At 39.9% G+C, this 18,368-nt stretch overlaps 1 protein-coding gene across 2 annotated transcripts in view; it reads right to left on the bottom strand.

Annotated features, from left to right (window-relative positions):
• fndc3a (fibronectin type III domain containing 3A) overlaps nt 1-18,368 on the bottom strand; it is an 86,420-nt gene that overhangs the window by 44,237 nt on the left and 23,815 nt on the right. For both annotated transcript variants that reach the window (XM_030151907.1, XM_030151906.1), the window contains one exon: nt 475-551. In XM_030151907.1, the coding sequence (XP_030007767.1) occupies nt 475-551 (77 nt within the window). The remainder of the gene's footprint in view (nt 1-474; nt 552-18,368) is intronic.

The following is an 18,368-nucleotide window of genomic DNA, read 5'->3' as shown; positions in this document are numbered from 1 at the left end:
TTTAGTCTTTTACAAGCCTGAATTATTACTGAAAGGAAGCATAAATAAGCTTTAAAAACCTTTGATTATGTGAAGTTGTTTCACTGTATGTCTGTACAGAGCAAAAATGAATAGATTCAGCAAGTCTCCAATACCACCTTGCAAAAGTAAAACAGTGACCAAAATTATTGAAGAGAAACAAGTCATAGAGCAAAAGGCAAAAATATGATGAAATCTTTATCACAACACTATCGCATTAATATATGGTCAATCAATCAACTGTTTCAGCTCTACTTCTACAAATATTCTGCTTAACATTCACATATTTGTTCCCCTAAATGTTTAATTGTGCAAGTTTTTTTGTCAAATACAGGCCAAGTGGGAGAAAAAAGAACAACTAAACAACAAAATACAGGTGTCCAGCCACTAACAGCCAAAAGAGTAACACCCAATCAGAGCAGACTGTCCCTCTGGGTGATCAGTCAGGGTGCTTACCTGTGAAACGTATCCAGGAGGCACATAGATTGGAGGCACTGAACCATTTGGAGACATCATGGGAACCTGAGCAGGACCTGTGAAGACATAAGGAAGGACGACTGTCAAACACTGTCATTCTCAGGGCGATGCTGTGGTTAACGTATTGAAAGTACTCAAACAGTGAACAGGGTAAAAGTCTGTCCCAGTCTGACTCTTGGACTCAAACTCTCTGAATCTCAATTATTTACACCCCTAGTCTCAAATGCAACATAAACACAGACCTACAGTGAACATTTCCAGGCTTTTATTTTTATTCTGGGACTGTACTGGAGTAGTTTTTACAGCTCAACAAATACTCAGCTCTGATTGGCCCACATCCACAAAGGCTATCAGTACATTTAATTAGCTCCGCCCACTTTTTTTGCTCAATAAAAAGACTGAAGCAGGGTTATTACAGTTAAGTAGGCATGACAAAATAACGTTCCCAATAAAAATGACAATTTATAAAATTGGCTGAAATAAAATGGCAGGAAAAGTACTTAACTGTACTTACTTCAGTGTAATGGGTTATAGATCTAGAATAAAAGAGTTTTACACCATAAGAAATAAAGCTCAAGAATAAATAAAAGTACTCAAGCATTTGTAAAACTGACTTAATCTAAATGAAAATTGAAGTCCAAAGTGAAAGATTGAATATAAATAAAAACTAGGGTTGTACAGCTGATCCATTTTAAATTGAAATCGGATTTTTTATTTAGGACTAGGACTGCAAAATATTGAAAAAACTGACATTGTGATTTTTTTTTAACTCTTGGATATATATTGCGATATGAAAAAATACTCAGGAGTATATAATAGCTGTGTGGTACTGATGTAAATGGTCAGACGAATTAGTTGTTACCTCTCGTGGCAACAGGTGCAAGGCACTAACGACACAGAACACGTGTTTCAACATCATCCTTCTTGTAGCCAAAATAATTCCAGATAACTGATGTTGCTTTTTATTTTTAGCACCAAGTCTTTGTTTACAGTGATTTTCTCTTGTTCGTTGCTCATTTTTCAATGTTGTTATCAGTGACTCACTCCAAACTAATTAAGAACGGTTGTGATTGGTGGATCGCTGTGCGCAGTGTGTCAGGTACCCTTAAAATTTGATGAGAACACATCGAGTTCATTTGCCTCCTACATTGCAGGACCTGCAATTTGAATATTGTGCACACGTACATCGTGATGACAATGCTCTAATTAGTGCAGCTCTAATTAGAATGTTTAAAAAAAAGAGTAATCATCAAATGGAATTTCCTCTCTCTCCTGTCTCCAGGCCGTGCGCCTCCGGGCTACCGTAGGCTCCTCCTCCTAACTGTAAGAGCGGTCTCCACAGTCTTTGGTCTCCACACACCAGTACAAAAATGCCATTTGCTAAGGAGAGTGCGAAGTTCATGACTGAAAATAGCAAGAGCAAGTCAGTTGTGTGGAATTGGTACAGCTTCGAAGTTTCCAGTGAAGACCAAACCATTCCTTGCTGAAAACTCAGCCTGAAGGTGGTATCAGTCAAAGACAGCAGCACAACCAACTTTTTTCAGCTCCTCAAACATCATCACATGCCAGATTGGGAGCAGTGTGTTGCATTGCGGGCTGCGCACGAAAACGACATGCCTTCTAAAACGCCACCACCAAACCGAATCGAAATTGGAAATTGAGTTTTTAGAGGAAAAAAATGGGGATTTTAGCCCTAATAAAAATTAATGACAAATGACAAAACTGTGGACACAGAAGGAGAATTCCCCTTCTTTATCCCATTCTTTAACTGAAGTAAAACCTGTGTTTATATTTGAATCTCAACACAAACAACAACATCAGCGACAAACATTCCTGCAGGGTGTCTGGGAAATATTACACTCTCCTTCACCTGCTCATTGTGTGAGATATCTGTGGATCTGGCGGTGCTTGCCTTCACCTCCTTAAACAGGTGGACACGTGGCATGACATGGACTAGTCGGTAACTTTCGGCCTGGTGCAGTTGTGTATTTTGTGTATATTTCATGTGCGTGGAGTTGAAAACAGTTTATAGACATCTGTGACAAGCTGACCTTGATTCGTGGCAGAGGGAAGACAAAAATGCAGACGAAGCTGTGGGAGCAGCTGAAGCCTGAGTTTTCGCCTCATAGGGAGAACTTGTACTTTGACCACATAGAAATAAATATAAATCTCCAACATTTTAACTTTTTATACTGTATATAAGACAAAGTGGTGAAAAGTATAGCACTTCTTTAAAGATCAACATCATGCTAACCACTAGTTAACACATCATATGCACAAAAACAACGTCATAAACAATGTTGGACATTCACCTGACACTGTCTATGTTGACAAAAAAAAAAAAAAAAGGAGTTTCATTATGTAACAGACAATAAAACTCATTCTCTGCAATCCTGTGGTACATGACCACAAAGCAGCGTGATAAAACAATCTCCAAACGATAAACAATCTAAAAATGAGATTGTGATTGACTTTATGTTGAAAACTATGATAAGCAGTGGGCATCTTTACTCTCCAAGAGGCGATTCAGCATCAAGACCAAGTACATGTTTGTAAAGGAGAAGGTGTCTCGTAAAACAAATCTGTACTATGTTTTATATTATGTATACAGGGTGGGGAAGCAAAATTTACAATGAACATTTAGTTGTTTTTTCTCAGCAGGCACTACGTCAGTTGTTTTGAAACCCAACATATATTGATGTCATAATCATACCTAACACTATTATCCATACCTTTTCAGAAACTTTTGCCCATATGAGTAGTCAGGAAAGCAAACGTCAAAGAGTGTGTGATTTGCTGAATGCACTCGTCACACCAAAGGAGATTTCAAAAATAGTTGGAGTGTCCATAAAGACTGTTTATAATGGAAAGAAGAGAATGACTATGAGCAAAACTATTACGAGAAAGTCTGGAAGATACTATTAAAGAAGAATGGGAGAAGTTGTCACCAGAATATTTGAGGAACACTTGCGCAAGTTTCAGGAAGTGTGTGAAGGCAGTTATTGAGAAAGAAGGAGGACACATAGAATAAAAACATTTTCTATTATGTCAATTTTCTTGTGGCAAATAAATTCTCATGACTTTCAATAAACTAATTGGTCATACACTGTCTTTCAATCCCTGCCTCAAAATATTGTAAATTTTGCTTCCCCACCCTGTACATGTTATGCTTCTGTTCCTGCTGCTGTCTGAGGCAGAATGTGACACAAAGATAGGAACGGTTTCTAACTATGTGTGTTCCTTTTTGTCATGGGGTCAGGGGTCACACTAAATAATGACTTTAACCTTTAGAACCCATTTTGTTCAGTTTTTTGTGTGTATTTTAAGGCTGTGCACATATTCCCTGTATTTTCTCGTTGTACGTGAAGTTACGAGAATGAAAAATAAATATGCATGCTCATTTCAACCCTCCAAAAACAACAAGGTGGCCTAAGATTTCAGTACTGTACATATATAACAGTGCATCATTTTCTACAGGTAAACGCTTCGTCATAAACGTTCTGACGTTAAGTAAATGAACTTTCTGACTCCAGCTTTCAGCATAATGGGACTAATACACAAACTAGTAGCATTATGATATTATATACTGCAATAAATATGGTATCAATGATGGCAGTTTTTTGCAAAAATTGTCCACAATTGTTATTTTCTCTGAATCCAACTCCAAACGCTGCCCTATATGGAACCCCCTCCCCTATACATAACTCATTAACATCAAACTGGCTGCATTTTTAGTGACTCTTATTTTTTAAATACCCAAGAAAAGGCAGAGATGCACTTTTTTTTTTTTTTTTGAAATCCTGGCAAGAAGACCACTTTACAAAAGTGCTGAGAAACAACAAAGTTTCCTGTGTGGCTGCGTTGTAGGGGCCAGTGCAGCGGCTTAGCTCAGCTCAGGGAAATGACAGCTCAGCAGAAAGTCGAGGAGACACAGGGAGAGAGAGTAAAAAAAAAAAAAAAAGGGGGGGGGGGGGGCCCATGTGCCAAGTTTGCACATTCGCACATTTCTCTTCTTACGAACCCAAGACATAAACACTATGAGCCTCAGCACCAGGTGTCATGCAGGAGTGCAAAAAGATCTGCAACTCACACCGGCTTCCCAGCTGCCTGCTTGAGAAAGAGAGAGCGAGAGTTCTCCGTCATGTTGTCAAAACTTGCAGCAGAGAGGAGGCATGTTTACATGAGCGGCCACGAATACAGAGACTGGACTGTGTAATGATATACTGACTGAAGCCTCCCATTCCCCGCCTGAAGAACCCCCACCCCTCACCCCCCCTTCCTCCCTCAGGTGATCAAGTCCATTCCCTCAGGGCAGAGTTAACACAGCAGTTACACTGATATACCAGCCTTGTACCCACTGCCTGTAAAAACATGTTATTGCTCAGATGATTTTTATTTTGATCAAACTCTTTACGACCCTGTATCACAGTGGACGCGGAGCCGGTTTGGCCATTGCATTTAAAATTTTACATTATTTTAAAGAATCACCAGTAAGTACAGATGTAACGGTTGTGAGCAACAAAAATAATCTATATAATAAGATGCAAATGTAACTAGTCTGACCATCCACCTTAAAAACTCATATCTCAATAGGCTTACGAGAAGTATTTACAAACAGAACCTGAACACAGTGAAATGTAAAGTATTAGTAAATATTTTATACACAGCCAAAAAAATTATAATAAAACACTGGATTGCCTTCAGCTTTGATTAAGCATACATTCATTATATTATCATTTCAATTAGCTTGTACAGTATAATAATCTTTAGATCAACAATTTTTTTTTTTTTTTTAAGAAATCAGAAGCTACTCGCTTCATCAATTAAAGGGTTAAATATAATAATCACTGCAGTAATTACCCTACCTAATGGAAGGTTCTGAACTATTTGCTTACTTAAATCCAGATAAAGACATTTTTTTTGGCCCAGCTGAATATATCAAAATAGTAAATATCAAACTTCATGTCTACTATGTAAAGAGTAAAAAAGACATTTTTAAAAGACAATTCTACACACGCCAAACATCTTGTTCAAGCTGTGCCTAATGATAACAGTTAATCTGCCTATTACTTTCCCAATCCATCAGTTCATTGTTTAGTTTATTAAATGTCTGAGTTGTGAAAAAGTGTTTTCCAAACCCCAAGATAACATCCTCTAATATGTTCTTCAGTCACAACCCGGAGAAAGTCAATTAAATGTAATAGAAAGGAAAGGAAAGGAAAGGAAAGGAAAGGAAAGGAAAGGAAAGGAAAATATTTGCATTTAATGAGATGGAAGTAAAGAAATGCTAAATATTTTCCAACCCAAGTTGTGTGTTAATCGTTTAATCTTTAATCAGTTAATTGTTACAGCTCTATATCTTGTGGTAAAGCATTACTCTTTCCCGTCACTTTATTTTGGAATAGTGGGTAAATTAGAACAGGGGTAGGGGTAAAAATGACCTGAGTTGTTTGGTTAGTTCTTGGAGGACATTGAGTACAGGATGCTCTGACTTTGGATTTGCAGAAAAGAAGCATATCATGATATCAAAATGGCTAAATCCCTATAAAACAAAACAAAAACAGATATATCTTTGGTAAAACTTGCCATTTTCAGGGCGTAGGTAGAGCTCGGGGGATGTTGTTCTTTTGGGTATTGAAGAAAACTTTGAAAATGCAGTTGAAGGACAGTGAATGAACAATTTTGCCACTGCACGACTGAAACTCAACCTTATTCTAGCACAATACCAGCAAGACCAGCAGACCGGTTAAGGATGAAAGTAAGGTCAGTTGCTTCCAACATAAAAACCAAATTCTGTACTTAAATGAAAAGTCGTTTAATAAAAACCATCTGTAATAGAAAAAAAAAAAAAAACATCCTAACCTGTGTGGACAGAAATTCAAAATAATGAATTTAGTAATTTCTTAAACCATACATGACTACACATTGTCAAATATAAACTGACTTGTTCTGTATTCCACCCACATGTATAATAGTTTTAAAGTGGAAGTGTGAGAAAGTTATATTTGTTTTTTTTATACACAGAAAAAGTCCAAGCAAACAACTCTAGCTCGTGCCAACCAGAAACCTTCAACACATAATGGAGATAAACAACACCTTTTCCAGTAAATCCGTTCCAGTAATTTAATCCACGGCTCTAAATTTCCAACCCTGGATCCCATTGAAAACCTCTGGTATGCGATCAAGAAGAAATGGATGGACATGAGCCATCAAACAAAGGCGAGCTGTTTGCTTTTTTGCGCCAGGACTGCAACACCCATATTCACTGTGAAAGTCTAGTGCAGTGAACACCAAGATCTGTCAAGTGAAAACATTAATATTATACTTAGGAATTAAAAGGAGATTGTTTTCCATGAATTATTCAAATTCTGAAAACTCCAGGTATCATTTTCTACAAATAAATGCATCAGACGACAATATTTTTTATTTGGAACAGAGGAGAAATGTTCTAAGTAATTTCTAAATTTCACCACACTGTAAACAGTAATCAAGTGGTGAAATTATCTGAGACACCATGACATACTGTGGTGAAGTTACAAATCACAAATAAGTGATAACTCCCCCTCTCCTTCCCATACAGCAGCTGCTAAAAACACAGAAATCCCCTCATAAGATTAGAGTCAGTACTTTGTTCCGAACTTTACTTAAAGTGTACCTGTACTGGTCATGCTTATGACATTAATTGTGCTTTGTGTATTACTTATAAGTAGGGCGGCGTAAAAAAAAAAAACAACAAAAAAAAAAACGATTGGATCGATTTTGGATCAAATTTCTTTAAATTTTGTGTTATCGATTAATAGTAGATGAGATCGACTTTTCAGAGCAGGACCGCGAGTACCTGACCCAGATACCGCCAACACCAAGGCAAGTGATGGAGTGTGAGTAAACAAGCCGCAGTCAGTGAGTGAGATTGAGTGAAAAGCACATATTTGTGCTTGCTGTTCGAGTGGCTGTCAGCTTCACACTCCACCATTGTCCTAGGAACGTGACCCAGCACTGGCCGATAATGTTTCTACTTACACTAGTGTCTGTGCATGGGGATTAGTCCATCGCAGTCCAGCCAATTGGACAAACTAATGAATCTGCATCACGACAGGTGTTGGGACAGCCTGTGAAGGAGGCAACATGTCTCTGACCATGCCCTACTAACGGAGCAGTGTCTTAGTACTTGTACTTCACAACGGGCTGTAACATAAGTTACCGAACGGAACCGCTAGTATTATACATGATTTTCTGAAATAGCTAGCAATGAACACTCAACAGGTACCCTTTACATCTGCTGTAAAAACATGGCACCACAACATCCTCTGTGGATACTTACTGCCATTTGTTAACTGTTTTTCTGTGATTATACAGAGAGGAATTAACATAATTATTAATATTCCATCAACTTCTACTGTTAGACGCTCTTAAATCCCCTAAATCTTTCACATAAAGACCTTTAAATACTCCACCTGTTTCATTATTATTATTAGAAGATAATGCATTTGTGTCTTACTTTATATTCCCTCTTACATTAAAAGAAAGGCAAATCTGATGAACTACTTCAAAGCATCCATATTTCCCAATAAACTACATGAATACATACAGTACTTTGCACAGAATTGTCGTAGCGGTCCTTTAGCCACAGGACAGTGTTGACTCTTCTTAAAACCTCCTAATTGTCTCCATCTAACGCCGAATAGCTTCACAAGTTATTACTTTCCGCTGGCAGAAAATTCAGGTGGAACATTCTGCATCAGCCTACCTGCCAATAAACGTTATTGGATGGGGAAGATAGCAAGTATGCCTCTTATACTAAAATCAAAAGGGCAAAGAGCTTTGAAGCCCCTCTTAGTACACTGAGCCAGCAGCAGACGGATAGGCAGTGAGTCATTTCCCTACCTAAGAACACAGGGTGGGTGAGGTAAAACCGTCTCATTTCATGGAGCATGGGAGAGCTCGTGCTGCCTGAATGAAAGCGGCCACATCAGCTCAGTCCCCACTGATTTCACATTACAATATCATTTGAGTGGGAGTTCAAAGTGTGTAGTGTGAACTCGGCTCGTTTTTTAAGACTAATAAATATGTTGTGCTGATGTTCTATAGCTCATCTGTGCACCTGTGATGACTTTATTAAGGCATCTTCAGTTTGCACTACCAATGCTGACTAACAGGAAATCTGATGAATCACATGAACATTACATACATACACACACCGTTCTTTTTTGTTGTTGTTAGAACTCAAGGGCTTTGTGTGACCACCTTGTAGTTTACTCACAGGAAGCACAGGGTGAGAGAATTAGGATGTGGGACCTGCACACATCTAAGAGAGAGAGAGAGAAGTAGAGGAAAGAGAGGAGGGGTGGGATGGGGGGGGGGGGGCACCCACTCTTTTACATCAGACTGACGCACAAGTGCTGACAGAGATCAGATAGAAAAGGCCACATCCCCCCTCCCCTCCCCCTGAGTCAACTCGAGCATTGGTTGTGCTGACGTGGCCGTGGAGTGCCAGCCTTCCAGAGGAAGCAGCCACGGGAAAAACATCAGTCCTCCTCCTCCTCCACAAAACGGCAGGCTGCCACTGAGCCAAGAATAGCCATAAACAAGCTGCCCGTTCCGGCAGTGTAAACAGAGACAAGGCTAACACTTTGGGAACGCCATCGTCTCCAGTCAACATCACATAAGCGATCTTCACCTCCACGCCTTCTGGGGAGGCGGCTGACAGGATCAACTGTCACGGTGTGGCTGAGGCAGGCGGAGGGAGGGCCGTAGGTTAGTGCTGTGAGTGGGAGATGGGGATAATTGTTCTGGTTGGGTGGAAAAAGTCAAGGACGGGCATGGTCATGGTAGATGTAATCGCTATTAAATTAATCGACAGCTACTTTAAAGCCGATAATCACTGAGTAATTTCTTAAGACAAAAAGACTGATTTTAGCTCCTTAAATTCTAAATATGTTCTGGTTTCTTTCCTCCTTTAATGACAAACTGAACATTTTTATCTTGCAAACCAAACAGAATACTAAAACATCCTCTTGAGCTTTACGAAACATTTTTTTTGACACTTTTATTGCTTCTATTCTGCAAAATGACAAGGACTTGACAAGACATGTGAACAAAACAACCATACAAACATCAGGAACAATAGGGTAAACCACGTAAGTCATCGCAAACACAAGGGGAAGGAATTAAAGTGAGAAACTGTGAACTAAATTGATCCAATAACAACAGAAAAAGAGAAGGACAAGTGGCAAATTTAATGAACCTAACAATTAATTAAGAAAATTTTCGCCAGATTAATTGACGAAGAAATAATTTGTTGCAGTCCCAGTTCACAGTAAACACACACACATACATACACAGGTGTGAATAGCTGCTAAAACCAATCTGAGCCTCCATCTGTTTCCTCTTGTCTGAAAATGGATCGAGATCATAAACAAACTCAAGTGGGACTTCACACAGATCTTTTCACTCGTACTGAAAACAGAGGGAACTTGGCAGATGTGGCACCGAAGTAGGGCTGGGCAAAAGGACCAAAAAAATTTGTTTTTCCCCCTCTCTCCATTGGGGACGATTCATGATTCTAATAGATTTTTTCTGTCTACGTGTACACAGTGGTGATGTGAAGATTGGACACTATTTGAATCCACTTGGATGCATAAATCAGCCACCCACCGCCCAGCCAAACAAATTAGTTTCTCCGATTTAGAAACCCATCTGAGCATACTTCTATTACTTTTCAGTGAGAATGTGATGATATGGTAACATTGCACTGAAGCAGAAGTAGATGTCAAATAGACATTTATAGTAAAAATTTCACATCAATGTATCAAACTGTGATATATTCTTAAAGAGCAACATGACACTTTTTTAAAGCACTTAAGCGTTTACAACAATAAAACATTACGACAAATCATGATTAAAATAATTTAGTTTATTAGAAGGTTAAATATGCAAGATCTACATGTGTTATTACATTGATATGCAAGATCTACATATTGAATTTCCCCTTAGGGATCAATAAGCTTCTTTTGTATCTCTACCTGTATGCGCTTTTGATGGCAAAAAGCAGCACTTGCAAATAACAATACTTAGAAAAAATTAAACAATAACTCACAATGAATATATTTCAACAAACTTTGGATGTAGGATTTTGCAATTTTACATGACTCAAAAGGCTAAAACTTGATCAGTTAAGTCCTGGGGTTTGTAACCATTACTATACAAAGAGCTATTTTTGGTCAAAAAAAGAACAGAATACCTCTAGAGACACAACAAACAATAGATTCCACAACATACATATTGCACATTAAAGTTTATAATTTTTTTTTGTGTATAGTCTACTAATAACTTAAAAACTTGCTATGATAATCACAGCAAAATGTTAAATAAAAATAATCATTATTCATTTCCACTGGCAAAACAATATAAGTACTTAACCATTTTGTCTGTGCTGTAGAGTTACTATACATTTATGGGTTAAAAAAGGTGACGCTTGTTTCCAAAGGCATCACCCGTCTTGGACTTGAACATGAGCAAAATTGTTGTTATTGGTGGATCAATTCACCTTCGACTGAACCGTCTAAAATCCAATCTCTATTTAGGTCCATCTAGAACCTGTCCACTTCTGCTGCACTAAATGAGCAGCTGACTTCGGAGGTTTCATTATCTCAAGCCCCTTTTCCACAGCACTTTGGTTGCAGGAATATTTCGTCTTGATTCCAGAATGATGTCTGTGTCAACGAAATGCTGGGATCATTTGGTCCCACCTTTATCGCGGCTTTGTAACGCCTCTGGAGGTAGTAACAGAGCCATGATAAAGGTGGAATCATGATTCTGGAATGCTATGTAAAAGGAACATCTCTTGTTCCGCAACCCAAGTGCGAGATCTTGGGGAGACTTCGAGATCTGCCAGCTGTTGTCACTTTGGGCAGAGGACTCTATCCATGCTAACATTTGTGGAACGGTCAAAGACGGGCTGACTCTGGAGAGGTTAGCGCCACGCTATGCTCTGGGTATTTCTGACGCGAAAGTGATACGTCACACTATACACTGCACTGTGTCACCACCCCTTTGATTCCGGAATGCAGATCCCCTGTGTAAAAGTCCAGTCCGTTTCACCTCTGTTACTCCTTTGGCTTGGCTGTGGAAATCGGTCAATGGTGGAAAAAAGGTGGGATCACCACTTTGCCTTTTTTCTGTGTAAAAGTGGCTTCAGAGGGAATTTTTTAGATTGAAGTGACGCCAAATATGTCAAGATAAAACTACTTAAGGCCCATGCATGCTCGCTTTACATAGGTATATACATTTCAAATGGTGTCAAGCATCATTGCGTTTGTTAATCAATTCACCAGAGGGCACCACTCTCAATTAACATACTGGGAAAATACCACAAAGAAGAGTAAACTTTTTTGAGAAAAAGAAGTAAGTCATTAACAAACATGGCAATCACAGAGCAGACATTACTAATGTGGATACTAATGTTGATACTGAAAAGGGTAGTTGTCATAAATATGTTGGTCGTTGTTCACTAACTGACATTGTCGCTCTTTGAAAAGTTTCGCCATTTCTTTTGAAATCTCAACACTGCCTCCAGAGTTCCCGGTGGTACTGCTCTGCAAGCTCCCAGGGAACGGAGAGAACTGCACACGTAATGAGAACAAAGGATAGACAGAACACTCAATCCGTAAATGTATCTGTCTTTAATGTAGAGCATGAATGGGCCTTTGTATTTTCTTACTCTTAAAGGTACAGGGACTCACATGTTGCCTACCTCTGGCCAAACCCTATAATGAATCAACAATCCTAGCATGGCAATGACAAATTAAGCCTCAATTAGATATATAGTATAAAGAATAAAAGTTAACAAGCTCATCAGACAGAGGCAGAGGTTTCGACGGCTACACAGACAAACACAGAGCGGTTTCATTTGGAAGCTCTCAGTGGCAAAATGATCAACTGCCCGCCTATAAACATGAAGTAAGCTCAATTATTAATTAGACCTAATAAATCGTCTCCATTCTGCAAATAAGGCGGAGCAAGGATAGACAAGACGAAGCAGACCATCTGACAAGAGGTTAATAATTACAACCAAGCAGGGGAACGAGTGACCTGTCAATAAAACAGCAAAGTACTAATTGCTAGTTAGATCCCTAACCTTATTTTTTTCACAAGCCATTTCTTATAAGGCATGGCACATTTTTCTTGCTGGCAAGAAAGCTCCGTTATCATTAAGAAGGCAGTAATTTGCGGTAAGCGTAACAATCTATTGGCAGATTTGAAAATGCGGATGTGTCCTAGGCCACTCTCCTAAATGTGCCTGTTAGCATCCAGCCACCACCGATCCAGACAGACAGATGAGTAAAGCAGGGGAGGGAAAAAAAAAAAGTAAAGGGCATTCTGTTGTTGTTCTGTGTGCAAAGCAGAGCCTGAGGGAGGGAGTTGTACCATAAACAACAGAACTATTTAATAAGAACAGTTCTTATTAAGGTGTTTGTAGGCCTTTTTTTGAGAATTCCAGATGAATCAGAGGATATTTGTGGGCAGGAATGACGTTTACAGATGGGGAGGGAATCTGTAACCTCTCATGCTTCTCATTATTACAGAACATTGCATTGAGCCTGATGCTGCTTCAGGCAAAAAAAACAGAGAAGGGCCAAGCTTACCGGGGCCATATTGTTTTAAATGATGAATGATTTGGCTAGTATACACAGATGCAGCTATGGAGGTTTCACTCTGAAAGTCTTCGAGGTGCAACAAGCAGCACATCTACCAAACAATATTGTGCATATTTTAGCCTAACACCTAAAAATAAATCTGTTTGGACATGGTATCATGTTGCTCAGGATATCCAACCCTAAATAAACATAGAAGAGAAAAAAAACAAAAAAAAAAAAAACAGTCTCATCATCTATTATCATCCTTTTCATCCTCCCCCTTGATGTTAACGCTGCACTGGAAGAATGAGTCACAAGCTCAGTCATTCTTAAAGCTACTCACTGCAGAAGATGTGAATGAACCGCGCCCGTGTGCGTCTGCGCGCTCATGCTTGTGTATGTCTTCCTCAAATTAGGTGTGTGACAATGGATGGGGATGAGTATAAAAATAACATGCTAATGTGGCTAATGTGTCTGATGTTTGTGGTCCAATTATATGAGCCATATGTGATGGTTTGGAGAGCATGCTATGGGGTGAGGAAGCCTGCAACCACATGTGCACGTTTGTGTGATTTAATATGTGGCGTGTTACTGAAGCCAAAGTAATGGAGTGACTGCTGAAGCCATAATACCTGCGCCACCACCCTGTCAATGTAGGCCCACTGTTTTCTGATGGTTATGTGTCCTTACTGCTCGCTCGCCAACTACAGTGTAAACTCATTATGAACGCTGTGAATAAAGAGAAGGGTGGGAGGACATGGGACAGAGTGTGAGTGTGAGAGGAAGCGTGACAAAACGGAGGGATGTGGTTGTTTTGGATGCTGATAATTTTTTTCCAGAGAAGCTGATGATATTTTCTGCCAATATTTACCGGTTTTATATTTAGCTCAAGTTCCTGCCTTGATATGAACATGTTTTTTTTTTTTTTTCTGTGATTTTATGATGAGGAAGCAGATGATCAACTATGGTTTAAAAGTCTCAAGTTTAGTTAGGGTTTTTTTGTAATATTTCTTGCCTTGACCCATAGAGACCCATTGAAAGTTCAAGTCCTGCTTCCTCTCCTTCAGAAAAAAAGTAATTATCAGTCAACAGCGAGAAACAAATTTATTTTCTGATTCCTATCCGATTTTTATCTTTTAAATTGACAAATGTGCACATGATAGTATAATTCAACAGATCAAAAAAATTACTTGCCTTTCCCCACTGATTATTGTCCAAATTAATGTCTCATGGGGCACAAGTGGAAGATACAGGACTTAACACTCAATAGCAAGCTAGCAGACCATATAATTAAACAGTGAATTAATGCTATGTTAGCACTAACTAATTTAGCTATGCTATCAGACTGGTCAGACTAGTGATCAATGGGCCATTGTATGTATCATTTTTGTGTTCTTAAATGAAGCTGGTATTGGAGTCTATTGCCGTGTTTCCACTATGTGGTACCAGCTCGACTCTACTTGGCCTTTTTGCGTTTCCATTATGTCAAAGAACCTGGAATCTGGTACCCGGTACTGGTTCTTTGATATCTGCTCTGCTGAGAATCCAAAATGGGGAAAGAGATACTAAAACATGACATGTAAACACTGCAGACCACTGATTGGTCAGAGAGTTGTCTCTGCGTCATTGCATTATCAATATGCAACCTGCCATTGTAAAAAAACAGATTCGGAAGTTTACTGTAAATATAACGGTAGGCTAATCCACACGATGACAGCCCGCAAAACAGCCATTTCTGTCCTTGGTGGCTGACGAAAAATTCAGGGTAAGCTTGACGGGGCAACACGCAACCCACGAGTTTATCAGCAACTCTCTCAGCAGAAGTCACGGAAGTTGCATGCCGTGTCGCTATGATGTCCAGGTAGTCTAAAGTTGGTAGTATCCTGTAATGGAAACGGTCTCCAGGAATAGTGTCTGGTGCCAGAGTCAAGTCCAGTCGAGCCGGTTCCATGTAGTGGAAATGCGGCCTATGTTGTCCTGAAAGCTGGTTGTTTATTGATGCTATACTCTTTCATTTCTTAGCAAAGTTAATGTTATTGTTGCTGCTGTAGAGGAGCAGCCCAGAGTCCTCTAAGCAGAGATCAGTCTATAGGCTTTTACCATGGATGTCAAATGAGAAAATTTGAAAGGCATAAAGGTATGTTACAATCTGTTTAGACTGCATATACATTTTTCCCCACACATGTTACAGATGCACTTTAAAGTCAATGATAACCTTCATAAAACATCGACATGACAGAATTCTTTGATGGTCTTGTTAGTGTAATGCTCTAACCACAACTACAGTATCACTGTCTGTTAGGAAAAAATCCTTTTTATCCAACAAAGAGAAAGTCAAACTAAGTAGACGAGTGAGCTCTCAATCACACTTGTCAATCAGAGCTCACAGAACAGATATCAAAGCCTTCTTTAGCCCTAGAATCTTATTAGATGAAGAGTAATTCACAAAAGGACCTCCAGTGCACTTATTAGAGTGTTCGAATAAAGCAATTGAGACCAGACTTGCTCCTGGAAAAAACAACAACTTAATATTGAATTTGAATGGCAGTCTGTTGAAGCAAGAATTTCTTGGAGCAGCCGGGAGCTGTTGGTGTCAAACCTTCAGATACTTCAGCACTGACTTCTGTAAAGCTACGGTTAAAGCTGTGGTTGCTGCCCTTTGAATTTCATCTAGAGAAAGTGTGTTCAATACATATCCAGAGATGACCGTAACAAAACGAATGTGATGATTTGCTGAAATCTTTGGAATACTTTGTCCCTGTCTCAGCCATACAAAAGTCTGCTGAATGTGAATGTCTACTGTAAAAGTAAAGCTTCCCAAATTGAAATATAGTGCAAGACACGGCCTGCTACACAACGGTACTGACAATACAGATAGCCCCACAGCACACAGTGTCAGATGTTCAACAGTGCATGTCCTGGCTGCTCAGTTTCAGCCACAGGGGACATGACAGCCTCAAGTCCCACTGATGGAAAATAGACTATGCACATCTGCAGCACCATCAGGAATGAGATGAGGTGTTTCACAGCTACAGCATCGCAGATAAAGGACAAGTGGGCAGATGGGTTGGCTGGCCAAACAGTATCTAACTGAGAGAACACTGACCACATTGCTACCAACTGAGCCAGGTGCATGCATGCACATACAAATGTTCAGTCACACACCCTCACACACGCTCTTTAACTCCCTGTCAAGAAGCCAAAATGGCTATCTTGGCTTAGAGGAGAGCACATCTCTATCAGGCTCAGTAAGCCCTGTGGAACTAGACAGTGCTTTCAGCCATCAACCAGATACTGAATCATCCAAACTGATGTGAATCACCGGCTGGATAAGTCACATAGAGAAGTGTATCTAATCAACCCAATGGTCCTAATGCTGACTTGCCTCATCAGTCAACAAGCTTATCGGGTGAACTAAGGCTCAGTGCCAGCGATACAACCTTCACATCTCCAGCAGCAGACATTAAGCCGACACAAGTAGTGCAGGGTAAAACTTGTCCACCACGACAAGGAATTCACCTTTTGGAAAGACAGACAAGACACAAAATGGTGACTCTAAACAGCTCCTCAGAGGCAGATATCAAAAATGCCTTCTATAAACTGCATTTTACAGGATTGTCTGTTCCTATTAAGCAGGCCGTCATGCACTAACACAGAGCAATTACGCACATCCAGCTGCTAAAAATACCTGATTGAAAAAACACAAATCGGTGTAGGATGGTAGACAAGTCCTGAAAAAATACGTGTAAAGCAGATGCTGTTGACTCTGTGACTCTTGTCACACCGTCAGTGTCGGTACACACTAGGGTTAAAGGGGAAAGCTTTCTTATGCTCAACAGACACTTGAACACAGCACAAACCCCGACCAACAGACCGCGCACGCATACATGACTGCACGCATGCCCGCACACACAAACGCACACTCCTCTTCCTCCCCCCTTGCACTGCGAGCGGTGAGTCATCCCTCTATTCACGTCACCAAGAGATGAGTGCACCCTGTGACAGGCCAGTTAGTAGCAGTCACACTGATCTATGTGGCACCTCTCAGCTCTTTGTTTCTCCTCTGATGGAGAGACTATGTATGCTTGCTCCCTATTAGGCAGGTTTACACAGCTCATAATGGGGGGTGCTAGTGTGGAAGCTCTGTCGGATGGGAGTCGGGAGAAGAGACCCTGCGTGAGCAAACTGTATGATGGCTTCATGCCTGTGCAGTATCGCATTATATCTGCACTTTTGCTCATCTGAACCTGGATGCCTGTGAGCCGCTGCACGAGCTTATTGTCCCATTGTTATCTACTTGCGTCACGAGACATAATCAGTAGCTACACACAAGTCTTTTAACTGACAGATATGATGCACTGGGCCACGCAAGGTCAACAAATTTATGCGAAAATGTCTGAGCGCCTGTCTGCTACAGTCCCAAAGAGTAGAGAACGTTAGTCACTCTCGAACCATTATTACACTGTCATCTTATATTTCTCTTTATGGAATCAATTTAAACGTGGAAGGAGACAAACTCGAGTGACAGGGAGCTCATGGAAATGTCAATACATAAAGGGACATCCGCAGAGCAAGCCATAAACAAAGCTAATTATTTTCAGATCAATGTTTTCCCAGACATTTACATTTTTATCATAATCATTTACGATTACGGGCACGCGGCCCAACCTCCTACAACTACTCCAGCTGTCTTCCATTCACGATGTCAGCGATGTGTTGGAGCCAGACTTCATTGTTGCTGTCACAAAGCCAGCACAATCACCAGCAATTGAGGAAAAGGAAACGACTGCCACCAAATCAGAATGCGCAACACATCTTACTAAAACAACATGCTTCTGTTGAGTTGTGTACCAACATGTTGTAAATTACAGTGCGGAGATGGGTCATATGATCTCTGTATAATTTAGCTGAATGGCAAAGAATACAGAAGAAGTATCAACAAGTATCTCAGTATATCTTCTAAAGCAGGTCTGTTTATGACTGTATTAATCTTTCACTGAAATAACTACAGTAATCAGAGGAAAGTGCTTTCTATAACAGGGCAATTAAGCTACAGGTCATGGACATAATGTAAATATAGTGTTTGCTCATTGACATAAGTGGCAGACCTAAGTGTTATTTTTTACGAAGTGGTTATTGCCACAGTACTGTGGGACTACTTTTTCATTTGTCTATTACCAGAGAGCCAATCAGCGCCCTCCTTATATCATGTGTAGACTGGTAACCTGTCCCCCTGCT

Source organism: Sphaeramia orbicularis, chromosome 13, assembly GCF_902148855.1.
Source record: "Sphaeramia orbicularis chromosome 13, fSphaOr1.1, whole genome shotgun sequence".
In the NCBI taxonomy this organism is placed as follows: domain Eukaryota; kingdom Metazoa; phylum Chordata; class Actinopteri; order Kurtiformes; family Apogonidae; genus Sphaeramia; species Sphaeramia orbicularis.
Note: the sequence above shows the minus strand (reverse complement) of the source record. Positions and strands in the feature narration are given on the sequence as shown.